Source organism: Myotis daubentonii, chromosome 1 (assembly GCF_963259705.1).
Source record: "Myotis daubentonii chromosome 1, mMyoDau2.1, whole genome shotgun sequence".
Classification (NCBI taxonomy): domain Eukaryota; kingdom Metazoa; phylum Chordata; class Mammalia; order Chiroptera; family Vespertilionidae; genus Myotis; species Myotis daubentonii.
This window is the reverse complement of record NC_081840.1, coordinates 66,159,679-66,176,022: the sequence shown is the minus strand read 5'-3', so window position 1 is coordinate 66,176,022 and position 16,344 is coordinate 66,159,679. Positions and strand designations below refer to the sequence as shown.

The following is a 16,344-nucleotide window of genomic DNA, read 5'->3' as shown; positions in this document are numbered from 1 at the left end:
TGAAAAAGGTGAAGGGATTAAGAACAAATAGGAAATTGCAGAATAGTCACGGGGAAGATAAGTACAGCATAGGGAAATATAATCAATAATACTGTAATATGTATGACGTCAGGTGGGTACTATATTTATCAGGGTGATCACTTGGAAGGTTATATAAATGTCTTATCACTGGGTTATATACCTAAAACTAATATAATGCTGTATGTTAACTGTAATTGAAAAATAAAAATTTTTTTAAAAAAGAAAAGCTATAAAAAAAGGTAAAAAATTTGAAATGGTTGAGAACTAGGCTTTAGAAGAGAAAAGCATTAGGATTTTTATCTAGATAATGATCTAAGTTAAAACGTTTAAGTTTGAGAAGTAGATAAACTTATAAAGGGAAATCATTCACTTTATAGCACTCTATAACATGTGCTTGTTTTGTTTTTACTTTCCCCTTTTGCCTAGCTCTTGAGTACAAAAATAATGTGGCCATGAAAATAACTAAGATTAAATTTAAATCAGAAGATTAAAATAACACTCTTTCACAGTATTTAATCAAAGTAAACTAGAAGAGCTCATATGGAATATTTCTAAAATGGAAACCTCATCAGAACTACCCCTTTCACCCCCCACAAAAAAACAAAACAAAACCCACACAAAAAAATTTACTTCTGATATTAGCCATTTTGAGGTAGGAGGTTAATTTATCATCACATTATAGAAGGAGCAAAGACTGTTCTTTTAAATATATATATATATATATATATATATATATATATATATATATATAATTTTTTTTTTTTTGAGGCCCAGTGCATGAATTCATGCACCAGTGGGGTCCCTTGGCCTGGCCTGTAGGATTGGGCCAAAACTGGCTCTCCGACATCCCCCGAGGGGTCCCAGATTGTGAGAGGGCACAGGCCAAGCCAAGGGACCCCACTGGTTCATGATCGGGTCCAGGGAGGCATGTGGGAAGTTGAAAAGTGGGAGGGACCACAGGAGGGCTCCAGGACGTGTCCAGCCCATCTCGCTCAGTCCTGATCTGCTGGACCCCAGCAGCAAGCTATCCTACTGGTCGACTGGTCAACAGCCCCCTCGTGGTCAGTGCACGTCATAGTGACTGGTCACCTAGTCGATTGTCTGCCCCCTGGTGGTCAGTGCACGTCATAGCAAGCAGTTGAGCGGTCTTAGCATATCAAGCTTTGATTGGTTGAATGGACGACCGGACACTTAGCATATTAGCTTTTATTATGTAGGATTTTTATTGATTTTGGAGAAGGAAGGAGAAATAGAAACATCAGTGATGAGAGAGAATCATCGATTGGCTGCCTCCTGCATGCCCCCCCCCCCCCGCCTTTGCCACTGGGAATCAAGCCCGCAACCCCAGCATGTGCCTTGATCAGGAATCAAACCATGACCTTCTGGTTCATAGATTGATGCTCAACCACTGAGCCACATCAGCAATTGAAGTTTCCGTATGTTTATATGTATGAGATCTCCTATTTATGATTCAATTTAAACATATGTCCCCAAAAATGTATACATACACTTTGAATAATTATAAAGGAATTGTTTATTAAAATACATTTCATTTAAAAATTGTGCTATCTGCCCTAGCCAGTTTGGCTCAGTGGATAGGCCTGCGGACTGAAGGGTCCTGGGTTCGATTCCAGCCAAGGGCACATACCTGGGTTGTGGGCTCGATCCCCAGTGGGGGGCATGCAGGAGGCAGCCTGTCAATGATTCTCTCTCATCATTGATGTTTCTATCTCTCTCTCCCTCTTCCTTCCTCTCTGAAATCAATAAAGAAATATTTTTAATAAAATAAATAAAAATTGTGTTATCAGCTGTTAAAGTGTGCATAAGTTTTTTTGGATACCTTGTATATGCAGATTTTTTTTTACCCCCACCCAAGGATATATTTATTGATTTGAGAGAGAGAGAGAGAGGTCCATGTGAGAGAGAAACATCAGTCAGTTGCCTCCCATACATGTCTCGACCGGGGATTAAACTCTCAACCTAGGTGCCCTGACTAGGAATCAATTATGAAACCTTTTGGTGCATGGGACAATGTTCCAACCAACTGAGCCACTTAGCCATGGCTATGTACATTTTTTTAATAGATGCACACAAATACACATGCACACTTATCTACTTTACTTCCTGCCTCCTTGGAGTCTGTCCCAGTGATACCCTGTTAAAGCATGGTCCTCGTCCTCCTTGCTGTGCTTTCTATAGTTCTCTTTTGCTGACAAGCTTTATTTCTTGCCTTCTTGGAACCCACTCCAGAACTAAACCATTCTCTGTGTACTGAACAGAGAATATAGACGTACAACCCCCCAGCAATTACTGCCTTTTCTACTACAGGAAACAGAGAGGGTGGTAATTCTAGGGGTTGATTTCTGTACAACTGAGTTTTTGTTAACTCAGTTGACTTGCCATAAAGTTCTGTTGTGATAAAAAGTGCATTAATTAAATTTTATTGTATCAATTGTGTACTATCACTAAGAAATTACAAACCATAAGTTATTAAGTTTTAACCAAGATTTCAGAAATTCATATCTTCACATAAAGTAGATTTATTTTGTGTGCAAAACAATTTTGGTGAATGTCACTTTTAACTTTTGAATCTTCCAGGTTTTCCCAAGAAAGTCTCTTTTTCAGTTTCCCTTTTTCTTTTCTCTTTGTAGTGGACGTTCGGGAGCAATAAAAATAAGAAGAAAGGAAAGGCCAGAAAAATAGAGAAGAAAGGAACCATGAAGAAACAGGCCAATAAAACTGCTTCATCAGGCAGTTCGGACAAAGACAGTTCAGCTGAGAGCTCAGCCCCTGAGGAAGGTGAGCCAAGTAGCCCAGACCCTGGGAATGAACTCCCACTCTTATCAGGTCAGAAATGGAGGTAAATGTGCATGTATTACAGCAGCTCATAACATTCCAGTGGTCATGGAGCCTTTGGGAATCTAAATGAAGAAAGAAAAACACATGCAGTTCCGAAGATTAATGAGGTCTGTGAACCCCATCCAGGAACCCATGAGGAGTACCTGCATTAGAGTTTCACCTTACTTCCCTGACCTTCCCTTCCCTCTTTCTTATGCATGGTCTGGCTGAGGAGGAAAATCCTTGAACCAATACAAAACTGAGTAAAAAAATGTATTAGGAATTCACTAATCAACACTAATAAAAGAGAAAAATGGTAATTGGCGTACGACCGCTACCCTTTTCATTGGCTAATCAGCGAGATATGCAAATTAACTCTCAGCCAAGATGGTGGCCGCAGCCAGGCAGCTTGAAACTAACATGAGGCTTGCTTGCCTCAGTGACGGAGGATCATTGGAGGAAACCAACGTTCCCCGCCTGGGGCTGGGGCTGGGGCTGCAGGCCTCTGAGCCTGCAGTTTCAAACATTGTAACAAATACCTGCAGGGCTTCAGCCAGCAGAATCGCAACATTGTATGCAAAGGCCAGAAACCTAGAGCCAAGCCTCAAGCTAAAGCTGGCCCAGAATAAAAAAAAAAAAAAAAAAAAAAAAGGAAAAAAGGAGCGGTTGGGAGCTTCAGTCACCCCCAGCCTGAAAACAGCCCTCATCTCCTCACCCAGACTGGCCAGGCACCCCAGTGGGGACCCCCACCCTGATCCAGGACACCCTTCAGGGCAAACCAGTTGGCCCCCACCCATGCACCAGGCCTCTATCCTATATAGTAAAAGGGTAATATGCCTCCCAGCACCGGGATCAGTGGAGCCGCGAGGCCTCCCGGCACCGGAATCAGCGTGACAGGGGGCAGCGCCCAAACCCCCTGATCGCCCTGCTGCTCGTGTGTGACGGGGCTCGCGGGGTCACAACCCCCCCCCCCCCCACGGGCCCTGCTCTGTGTGTGACGGGGTAGAGCCATAACCTCCCCATCGGCCCTGCCCTGAGTGTGACAGTGGCGGCGCCCCAACCCCCTGATTGGCCCTGCTCTGTGGGTGATAGAGGGCGGTGCCCCAACCCGCTGATCTGCCCTGCTCTGTGTGTGACAGGGGACGGTGCCCCAACTCCCCTATCGGCCCTACTCTCTGAGTGACAGGGGGGAGCTCCCCAACCCCCTGACGGGCCCCGCTCTGTGTGTGACGGGGGAGCTCCCCAACCCCCTGATGGGCCCTGCTCTGTGTGTGACAGGGGGGAGCTCCCCAACCCCCTGATGGGCCCTGCTCTGTGCATGACAGGGTACGGAGCTCCAACCCCCCTGATGGGCCCTGCTGTGTGAGTGACAGGGGGCAGCGCCCCAACCCCCTGATTGGCCCTGCTCTGTGCGTGACAGGGGGTGGTGCCGCAACCTCCCCATCGACCCTGCCTTGAGTGTGACGGGGTGGTGCCCCAACCCCCCAATCGGCCCTACCCTGAGCGTGACTGAGGGTGGCATCGCCACCTCCCAATCCGCCCTGCTCTGTGCATGACATGGGGTGGTGCCCCAACGCCCCAATTGGCCCTGCTCTGAGCCCGACCAGGGGCTGCACCTAGAGATTGGGCCTGCCCTCTGCCACCCGGGAGCAGGCCTAAGCCAGCAGGTCGTTATCTCCCGAGGGGTCCCAGGCTGCTAGAGGGCACAGGCCAGGCTGAGGGACCCCCCTTCCCCCCGAGTGCACAAATTTTTGTGCACCGGGCCTCTAGTCAATTTAATAACTCACTAAAACATTGATTTTTTTTATGTCAACTAATAAATGTAGAAGTGATAGAAGAATTACCATTTTTCAGCCATCAGTAATAATTGATTTACTCAAGTGTTATTAATGACTGTTAAACCACTGGGTGAGAGTTTGTTGGGAGTAAGATGTTTACAGTCTCAAAGCATCTCCCATTATACTTAATAACTACAAAGAAGAAAAAAGTGCCTTTACAATGGAGAAATCTATGGGATACTACCTTAACCAAAAATCCAAATTAATATCACTAGTAATTGGACAAAATGGTATCAGGTGTTTCCTGTTGTGATACTTTGAAAAGGACACAATCACTTAGGGTAGTGGTTCTCAACCTTCCTAATGCCGCGACCCTTTAATACAGTTCCTCATGTTGTGGTGACCCCCAACCATAAAATTATTTTCGTTGCTACTTCATAACTGTAATTTTGCTACTGTTATGAATCATCATGTAAATATCTGATATGCAGGATATATTTTCATTGTTACAAATTGAACATAATTAAAGCATAGTGAATAATCACAAAACAATATGTAATTATATATGTGTTTTCTGATGGTCTTAGGCGACCCCTGTGAAAGGGTCGTTTGACCCCCAAAGGGGTCGCAACCCACAGGTTGGCAACCACTGACTTAGGGAGTATTGTTGCCAAAAATTCATAACCTGGATAGTGCTTGATGAAACCAACCAACTGAAATTGGGGATATTTGATAACTGGCTATTTAAGTTTGAATTAATTAAAACTTAAAAATTGAGTGTCTCAGTTGCATTAGCCACATTTCAGTTGCTCAGCAGCCACATGTGGCTACAGCTCAGATAAAGAATATTTATTACCTCATAAAATTCTGTTAGATAATATTTGGACTTATACTTCTCAAAAATTCAATGGCATGATAGACAAAAAAAAAAAAGGTTGTTGTAGATTAAAGGCTACTAGAGAGACATGGCAACCAAATGCAATGTGTGATCCTAGATTGGGTCCCTCTTTGGCTGAAAAGTGACTATAAAGGACTATGTTAGAACAACTGGTGAAATTTGAATAGGGAGTGTGTTAGATAAAGGTATTCCATCAATGTTAAATTTCCTGAATTTGATAATTGTATAATTGGTTATCTAAAAGACTGTCTTCTAGGAGAAGTGTTTAGGTATAAAGGATTACAAACTCTGCAACTTTCAGTTCAGCAAAATGAATAATAAAAATGTATATTCATTATTTTATATAAGTAGAGAGTAAATTGGCAATGTTGACAATGTGTAAACCTAAGTTAAAAGATATATGGCCAGCTGGCATGGCTCAGTGGTTGAACATCAATCTATGATGTTCCTCAGATGAGGATTAAAGAAAAAAAAAGTATGGGAATCACTTATTCTTGCGATTTTTTTCTTTAGGTCTGCAATTTTTTCAAAAGTAAAAAGTTTGAATTAAAAAGAACATGCTGGTTTATATTCCAGCCTGAATTTCCCTAACCTGTGCTTGCATTTGCCAAAGGCAGGCCAAACCAGGAGATCATGGTTTGATTTCCAGTCAGGGCAGTGCCCGGGTTGCAGTTTGATCTCTAGTGTGGGGCATGCAGGAAACAGTTAATTAATGATTCTCTCTCATCATTGATGTTTCTCTCTCTCCCTCTCCCTTCTTCTCTGAAATCAATAAAATATATTTTATAAAAAGATGTATGGGCCCAGCCAGTGTGGCTCAGTGATTGAGCATTGACCTATGAACCAGGAGGTCATGGTTCAATTCCTGGTCAGGGCACATGCCCAGATTGCAACTTGATCCCCAGTGTGGGGTCTGCAAGAGGCAGCCAATCAATGATTCTAATCATTGATGTTTCTATCTCTCTCCCTCCCTTCTTCTCTCTGAAAGCAATAAAAATATTGAAGGGGATCAAAGGGATGTGCAGGAACTCTGGCCAGTGTTGCTAACTGGTTAGAGTGTCAGTCAGCTCACCAAAGGTCTTGGGTTTGATTCCCGGTCAAGGGCACATACCTGGGTTGGGGTTCACTCCCTGCCCCAGTCCAGGCATGTGTGGGAAGCAGCCAGTAACTATGGATGAGATACATCCATTGATGTGGATATATCTCACATCAGTGTTTTTCTTCTCTCCCTCCCTCCCTTCCACTCTCTCTGAAAAGCAGTGGAAAAAATATCCTCAGATGAGGATTAAAGAAAAAAAAGTATGGGAATCACTTATTCTTGCAACTTTTTTCTTTAGGTCTGCAATTTTTTCAAAAGTAAAAAGTTTGAATTAAAAAGAACATGCTGCCATAACCGGTTTGGCTCAGTGGATAGAGCGTCGGCCTGCGGACTGAAAGGTCCCAGGTTCGATTCCGGTCAAGGGCATGTACCTTGGTTGCGGGCACATCCCCAGTAGGAGGTGTGCAGGAGGCAGCTGATCCATGCTTCTCTCTCATTGATGTTTCTAACTCTCTATCTCTCTCCTTTCCTCTCTGTAAAAAATCAATAAAAAATATATTTAAAAAAAAAAAAAGAACATGCTGGTTTATATTCCAGCCTAAATTTCCCTAACCTGTGCTTGCATTTGCCAAAGGCAGGCCAAAAACTGTTCCCAAGGGAGCAGAGATGGCCATATGCCATTTTACCTAGGAGAGCCAAGGAGTAATGATGATTAACGCTGAGTCACCTGTGGCCTGTCTTCTCTAGTAGAGCCTAATCTTCTGTTCGCCCTTTGTGGCAGGTGAAGTGTCGGATTCTGACAGCAACAGCTCCTCCTCCAGTTCAGACTCTGACTCCTCTTCTGAAGATGAAGAGTTCCATGATGGCTACGGGGAAGACCTCATGGGGGATGAGGAGGACAGGGCTCGTCTGGAGCAGATGACAGAGAAGGAAAGAGAGCAAGAACTCTTCAACCGCATTGAGAAGAGGGAGGTGTTAAAAAGAAGGTAAGGTTATAGTTCCTTAATGAGTAAATAAAATAATAAAATAATTTTCCAAAATTCACATTTGAAGCCCTATCTCTATAGGATTTAATTAATTAAGACTTGAGATTTATCATTATTATTATTGTTGTTGTTAATCCTCTCCGAGGATATTTTTACATTGATTTTTAGAGAGAGGAAAGGAGGGGAAGAGATAGAAAGAGAGAAACATTGATGTAAGAAATAACACATCGATTGGTTGCCTCCTGCATTGGGCCCGACCAGGGCCACCAGGGCTGGGGATTAAGCCTGCAACTGAAGTACGTGTCCTTGACCAGAAATCAAATCCGGGACTCTTCAGTCTGCAGGCTGACGCTCCATCCACTGAGCCAAACCAGCCAGACTATATTCAATATTTTTAAATATATATTTTATTCATAGAAGAAGAAAGAGGGAGAAAGAATTGGAAACATCAATGATGAGAGAGAATCATTGATCTGCCGCCTCCTGCATGCACCCTACTGCGGATCGAGCCCACAACCTGGGCTTGTACCCTGACCAGAAATCGAACCATGACCTCCTGGTTCATAGGTCAATGCTCAACCTCTGAGTCACACCAGCCGGGCTATATTCAATGTTTTTTATGGTACTTGTACATTGGAGTTTCTTAAAGGAAGCAGAAAACGTTTATTAACTCCTCCCCCCTACTTACTTCCTTTCTCCTGTCTAATAGAAATCAGTCATTACAAATATTTAATTGCAACTTAAAAAAACAAATAAATATCTTTTAATCAGATTTGAAATTAAGAAAAAACTAAAAACAGCCAAAAAGAAAGAAAAGAAAGAAAAAAAGAAAAAGCAAGAAGAGGAGCAAGAAAAGAAAAAGCTGACACAGATTCAAGAATCTCAGGTAGGAGATTCAATGGACCTCATTATCGGAAGAATAAAATCTGTTTTGAGTTCGTGTGTTTATATAAAAGATGCGTTTATATTTTGTTTTTGTTTTGTTTGTTTTTTTAATATATTTTATTGATATTTTACAGAGAGGAAGGGAGAGGGATAGAGAGCCAGAAACATCGATGAGAGAAAAACATTGATCAGCTGCCTCCTGCACACTCCCCACTGGGGATGTGCCCGCAACCAAGGTACATGCCCTTGACCGGAATCGAACCCGGGACCCTTGAGTCCGCAGGCCGACGCTCTATCCACTGAGCCAAACCGGCTAGGGCAGATGCGTTTATATTAGTCAGCCTAAGTCAGTTAGTGCATGACTATTACATACTGTCTTCATTCTCTAGATATATCATTTCACCCTTAGCTGCACTGTTTAATTCCTTAGGAATCCTTCACTCAAGTCTGCATTTAAAAAGCAGCTTAACTGATGTGTGAACAGCCTCTAAGGAAAAGTTGGTAAATATCCTCCTGTCCAAGGTAGCCAGTTGGTTAGTTATGTTTACTCAGTCAGGTGTACGTCATCCTGTACTTGGTTGTAAAAGTAGCTGGGAAAATTAGTCATCTCTGCATTCGTCACAAAAAGCTTTGTTGATAATATCAGCAAATATTGGCTATGATCTAGGATGTCCTTGAAAGTGCTTATTCCTGATCTAATGAACAAAATAACCTGAGGAACAAAATAGGTCCAGAGGCATGGATGTGTGGAACAGACTGACAGATCTCAGAGGGGAGGGGTTTGGGGAGGCCGGGAAGAGATTAATCAAAGAATTTATATACATGCATGGCATAGCCCATGGACACAGACAATAGTGTGGTGAAGGCCTGGGGTAGGGCAGGGGCTGGGAAGAGATGGGAAAAGGGAGGGCAGGATGGGGGACATCTGTAATACTGTCAACAATAAAAATACATATGTACAGTAGGTCCTCAGGTTATGTCGGATATCCGTTCCTATGGCGTAATGTAATGTGATTTTTGCCATAAGTTGGAACCCACCTGCATAAGCACCTACGTCACGCATATGGAGCACATACACAGTAGTAATGAAGTAAAACAGTAGAAAAAAAAAAAAAGATAACAATTCCTGATCTTTACTTGTGGTAAATAAATAATAAAAAACATAAAGCCACATATGTAGAAATGACGGAACTTTTTTTATATATATATAAGTAAATGGGAGATGGCGACGTAACCATGAAACGACGTACATCGAGTCCAACCTAACCCGAGGACTGCCTGTATATATATTTTACATATATTTTAAAAAGTGCTCATTCCTATAATTCTTAGGCTTCTGTTTATTAGGCAGGGAAAATGGGGGCTGACTCTACTGCTCTATCCTCTTTGTCCACAAGAGGATGCTCTTCCCCTTTAAACAAGTTTCTGTTTCTATAGCCAATATAGATTCACAGTGAAGAACTAAATAGTTAATTGTTGGGTATAGACCAGGGGTGGGCAAACTTCTTGACTCGAGGGCCACAATGGGTTCTTAAACTGGACCGGAGGGCCGGAACAAAAGCATGGATGGAGTGCTTGTGTGAACTAATGTAAATTCAAAGTAAACATCATTACATAAAAGGGTACGGTCTTTTTTTTTTTTAGTTTTATTCATTTCAAACGGGCCAGATCCGGCCCGCGGGCCGTAGTTTGCCCACGGCTGGTATAGACAGTCATAGCCAGTTGGTAAAAAGAGCCATCCTACATATCTTTCCCTTCCCAGGTAACATCCCACAACAAGGAACGGCGTTCCAAACGGGATGAGAAACTAGATAAAAAATCTCAAGCCATGGAGGAGCTAAAAGCAGAGAGAGAAAAACGGAAGAACAGAACAGGTAAGTAGGGAAAATATAATGCTACTTGGTGTCTTTGATCATATGATTTGACTTCCTAGTGCTCTTTTTTTTTTTAGAGGGGTTTTTTTGTTTGTTTGTTTGTTTTAATTTTTTAAGAACTGCCAGACTTTTTCCAAAGTGGCTGCATCATTTTATTTTATTTATTTATTTTTTTAATATTTTATTGATTTTCTACAGAGAAGAAGGGAGAAGGATAGAGAGCCAGAAACATCGATGAGAGAGATCGATCAGCTGCCTCCTGCATGCCCCCCACTGGGGATGTGCCCACAACCCAGGTACATGCCCCTGACCGGAATCGAACCCGGGACCCTTCAGTCCGCAGGCCGACGCTCTATCCACTGAGCCAAACCGGCTAGGCCCTAGTGCTCATTTTTATTTTCCCCCTTTTTAGCTCTTTATTATGGGAAATTCCAAAAACATACAGAGTATAGTGTAATGAACCTACATGAACCCATCATCATCCAGCCTCAATAGTCACCTCAAGGCCAATCATTTTGTTTGTTTGTTTGTTTTTTGTTTTGTTTTGTTTTGGAGGAGTTATAATAAAAATGTTTACTTAGGTTTGATCAGTACAGGTAAGATATACTAGAGTCACAGAGCAATATGCATTGACAGGGCACAAGAGTTCATAAAAAGAGTAACTTTGCACACAAATGTCGTAAACATTCATTCAGTCACCCAAAGAGAAAATGCACAGGTGTATAGTAGAAAAAACTGTGTCTAACACTGAAACTACCATGGGACTCCATCAACAACAAGTCCAACGTTTAGTGATAAAACTGTGCTGGGCAAACTTGGCAATCATAACCCACATCTACTCTAACAAGTCTGAATGGTGCATAAGAATAGTAACAGCAACTCATGGTCAATCTTGTTAAAACTATACTTCCTCTTCCATCAGGTTATTTTATTATGTTTTTGATCATCAGGTTATTTTAAAGTAAATCCCAGCATCATTATATTTCAATCATAATTATTTCAATACAATGAAATATATTGAAAAGATAAGGGCTCTTATTTTAAATATAACTATAATGCTGATACATTACCTAAAAAATGATAACAACGAATCCCTTACCATTTTATTCCTTTATACAAATATCTAGTCAGTCTTTAAATTTCTCTAGTTCTATAAAATATACTAATCTGATCATTTGAATCAGTATATAAATAAAATCCACACATTGTTATTTGTTAATAATCCTTGAAGTCACTTAATCTATAGGTTTTCCTGTCAATCTCTTTTTTAGCTTGCCCCTTTCAGTTTATTTGAAGAAATTGGGTCATTTATCTTGTAGTTTTTCATAGATGCTGACTATATCACATTAGTGGTGGTGAATGTGTTTTTCTAGTCCCTTGAATTTCCTGTAATTTGTAGTTAGAGAATTGGACAGATCTGGATTTGTTTTGTTTCTATTTTGGGTTTTTTTGGAAGACTAAGTTTTAGGTAGTGATATATTATACCAGGGGACCCAGAGTATCTGCTTGTCTTTCATTTTGTGATACTACCAGCTGTCACTTAACTATTACCACAATAATGTGAAATAACAAACTGCCCCAAACTCAGATAAACAATCATTTGTTCTTACTCATGCATCTGCCATTCAGGTAGGGGTTGCTTGATATACAGGTTTAGATGGGATTGTTCCCAAGTTTCAGGATAGAAGCAGATCTGTTTCACCTCTCTCTCTCCTGCCTCAGACCAGTATAACTAGGGCACATTCTTCTCATGGTGATGGCAGAAGTGTAATAGGGGCAGGCAGAAACATGAGATGCCTCTTATGGCCTAGACTTGGAATGGGCCGTGTCAGATGTGTGCACGTTCCATTGGCTCGAGCAAGTCACATTACCAAGTCCAACATTAATGGCTGCGAGGAACTTCACACTGAGTCACATGGCAAAGAGCATGGGTATAAGAACGGTGAAGCATTGGTAATAGTAAAATGTTCTATCTCAACAGCCATTGTAATCATTACCTAGATCATTTAATTTATTATGAATTGCAAAAGGGTGATGTTATAATCTATTATTCTTTCTTCATTTATTATCTTGGGTTTACTTCAATAAAGAGAAACTACTCATCAGCTATTTAGTTACCACTAGGTACTATTTTTTATAGGAAAGGCGGAATAAATGCTGGATATTTTTTTTTTTGCTTTACTAGGTTTTAAAAGAAAGATAGTTCCTTGACAACTTCCAAAGGTGACCAGTGAGGTTCGTTTCTTTATTTTGAATATCGTTATGAACTCATGGATTTTAAGATACTTCATACATTTCAATCCATTGCAGTAATAATATGGAGATTCATATCGTTCCATCTTCAACCAGTTGTAGCCTAAGTCCTTTTGATATGAGACTCTAGTAGTTTTTAACAGTTTTCTTGCTTTCTGAATTTGGAATCAGCCATTTCTCTAAGGAACTCTGGTTCCTTTTTCATGAGAAATTGTATGTGGACACCACAGTCTAGATCCAACAAGTGTTCATACTAATGGGTTGACTATTATGTCTAAGTCTTTTCAGCCCTGACCGGTTTGGCTCAGTGGATAGAGCGTCGGCCTGCGGACTGAAGGGTCCCAGGTTCGATTCCGGTCAAGGGCATATACCTTGGTTGCAGACACATCCCCAGTAGGGGGGGCGTGCAAGAGGCAACTGATCCATGTTTCTCTCTCATTGATGTTCCTAACTCTCTGTCCCTCTCCCTTCCTCTCTGTAAAAAAATCAATAAAATATGTTTAAAAAAAAATAATAGTAAGTCTTTTCAGTGTACAGAGCTTGGTTTGTTTTTTTAATTATTTTTTAATTACAGTTGGTGTACAGTATTATATTAGTTTTAGGTGTACAACCCAGTGATAAGACATTTATATAACTTATAAAGTGATTACCTCAATAAATCTAGTACACATCTGACATCATACATAGTTATTGCTATATCATTAACTATATTTCCTGTGCTATACTTTTTGTCCCCATGACTATTCTGTAACTACTAATTTGAACTCCCAATTTGTGCTCCTTATCCCTTCACCTTTTTCACTCATTCTCCCAACCATCTGGCAATCGTCAAAATGTTCTCTGTATCATTGAGTCTGTTTCTGGTCTGCCTGTTCATTTATTTTATTTTTTATATTCCACATATAAGTGAAACGTATGACATTTGTCTTTCTTTGTCTGGCTTATTACATTCAATACAATACCTTCTAGGTCCATCCATGTTGTTGCAGATAGCAAGATTTCATTCTTTTTTTAATGGTTGAGTCATTTCATTTTATATATATACCACTTTTTTATTCATTCATCTATTTTTTTATTTATTTCAGAGAGAGGAAGGGAGAGGTATAGAAAGATAGAAACATTGATGAGAGTGAATCATCAATTGGCCATGTCCCACCCCACCCCCCTGCCCCACCAGGGACTAAGTCTGTAACCTGGGCATATGCCCCAACTGGGAATCGAACTCTGACTTCTTGGTTCATGGGTCGAAGCTCAACCACTGAGCCATACCAGCCGAGCTATCCATTCATCTGTTGATAGATGCTTAGGTTGCTTCCATATCTTGGCTATTGTAAATAATGCTGCAGTGATTATATATGGATGCATATGTCTTTTCATTTTAGTGTTTTGAGTTTCTTCAGATAAATACCCAAAAGTGAAATTGCTAGGTCCTTCATTACAACCTCTTATAGCCTATGTCTGTTTGTTTTTTGTTTTTGTTTTTTTAAATTTCTCCACCATTTTCATATATATATATATATTTTTTTTTAAAGAAATTATTTTTATTTTTTTTATTTGTATTGATTTCAGAGAGGGAACTGAACCGGCAACCTTTTAGACGACACCCAACCAACTGAACCACACTGGCTAGGGCAGCCTTTTTGTTGTTGTTGTTTTTATTGATTTTAGAAAGAGAGGAAGGGAGAGGGAGAGAGAGAAGCATTGATGGGTTGCTTCCCATTCGAAACCCGACCAGGGATTGAACCCACAACCCAGTATGTTCCCTGACTGGAATTTGAACTGGTGACCTTTCAGTGCAAGGGATGATGTTCAACCAGCTGAGCCATAGTATCCAGGGCATTATAGGTTTTATTTTAAAGTCTATTTTTCTGTGGTATAAGCATTGCTACACCAGCTTGTTTATTTGTTTCCATTTTTAAGAAATAACTTTTCCATCCCTTTCAGTCTGTGGCTTCTTCTTTATATACTTAGCTATAGGACTTCACTTTAGCTAAATTTCAGGTGGTTGTGGTAGGATGCAAGTACCACATTTACTTAGTCACCATCTTGTCTCTGAATTTCTTTTTTGTTTTTTAAGAATAAAACTTATTAGGAGCCTCATACTGAATAAGTTCATTCCAAAATTTGGATGCCAAGATTTTTGTTTTGTTTTTCATAACAACTTTATGAGCTATAATTAATGTACTATACTATTTATTTAAAGTATACAAGGCAGCCGAAACCGGTTTGGCTCAGTGGATAGAGCGTCAGCCTGTGGACTGAAAGGTCCCAGGTTCGATTCCAGTCAAGGGCATGTACCTGGGTTGCGGGCACATCCCCAGTGGGAGATGTGCAGGAAGCAGCTGATCGATGTTTCTCTCCCATCGATGTTTCTAACTCTCTCTCTCTCCCTTCCTCTCTGTAAAAAATCAATAAAATATATTTTATTATTTTTTTAATATATTTTATTGATTTTTTACAGAGAGGAAGGGAGAGAGAGAGAGTTAGAAACATCGATCAGCTGCCTCCTGCACATCCCCTACTGGGGATGTGCCCGCAACCCAGGCACATGCCCTTGACCGGAATCGAACCTGGGACCTTTCAGTCTGCAAGCTGACGCTCCATCCACCGAGCCAAACCGGTTTCGGCTTAAAAAATTAAAAATAAAATGAAGTATACAAGGCAGTTGCTTTTAGTATATTCACAAAGCTGTGCAGTAAAACTCAATGGCTTTTAGAATATTTTATTACCCTAAAAAGAAACCCCCTTGCTAGTAGCCATCACCTTCCAGGTCTATCATCCCCCAGCATTAATTTACTTTCTAGCTCTATGGATTTGCCTGTTCTAGACATGTCATAGAAATCAAATCACACAGTATATGGTCTTTTGTGTCTGACTTTTTTCACTTAGCATAATATTTTCTAGGTTCATGCATGAGATAGCGTATATCAATACTTCTTCCTCTTTATGTCTGAATAATATTCCATTTTATGGATAAATACATTTTATTTATCCATTGACCTTTTGATGGACATTTGGATTATTTCTGCTTTTTTTTACTACTATAAATAATTCTTCTATGAACATTTGTGTATAGGTTGTTGATTAGACCCATGTTTTTAATTACTCTTAGGTATGTAGTACTTAGGAATGGATTTGTGTGGTGTGTTTTTTTCCCTTTTATTGATTTGAGAGAAACATCAATTTGTTGTTTCACTTATTTATTTTTAAAAAATATTTTTATTGACTTCAGAAAGGAAGTGAGAGGGAAAGAGAGATAGAAATGTCAATAATGAGAAAGAATCATTGATCGACTACCTCCTATACACCCCCACACTGGAGCCTGCAACCCGGGCATGTGCCCTGACCAGAATGGAACTGTGACCTCCTGGTTCATAGGCTGATGCTCAACCACTGGGCTGCACTGGCCAGGTTCCACTTATTTATACATTCATTGGTTGATTGTTGTATGTGCCTTGATCGGGGATCAAACCCACAATCTTTTGCGTATTGAGACAACACTCTAACCAACTGAGCAACCCAGCTAGAGGAAGACTGGAATTGTTGAAACATATGGTAAATTTGTGTTTGACCTTTTGAGAAACTGCCAGAATGTTTTCCAAAGTGGCTTTACCATTTTGTATTCCCACCAGCAATGTATGAGGGTTTCACTTTTTCCATATCCTCACCAACACTTGTTGTTGTCTTATTGATAGTAGCCATTCTAGTGGATATGAAATGTGATTGTTATTTGCATTTCTCTAGTGATTAGTGATGTTGAGCATCTTTTCAT

The 16,344-nt window shown here is 40.5% G+C and overlaps 1 protein-coding gene across 3 annotated transcripts in view; it reads left to right on the top strand.

Moving 5' to 3' along the window:
* Positions 1-16,344, top strand: part of RTF1 (RTF1 homolog, Paf1/RNA polymerase II complex component) — a 65,790-nt gene that overhangs the window by 36,154 nt on the left and 13,292 nt on the right. For all 3 annotated transcript variants that reach the window (XM_059656107.1, XM_059656069.1, XM_059656152.1), the window contains exons 3-6: positions 2,673-2,820; positions 7,356-7,560; positions 8,332-8,446; positions 10,208-10,319. In XM_059656107.1, the coding sequence (XP_059512090.1) occupies positions 2,673-2,820; positions 7,356-7,560; positions 8,332-8,446; positions 10,208-10,319 (580 nt within the window). The remainder of the gene's footprint in view (positions 1-2,672; positions 2,821-7,355; positions 7,561-8,331; positions 8,447-10,207; positions 10,320-16,344) is intronic.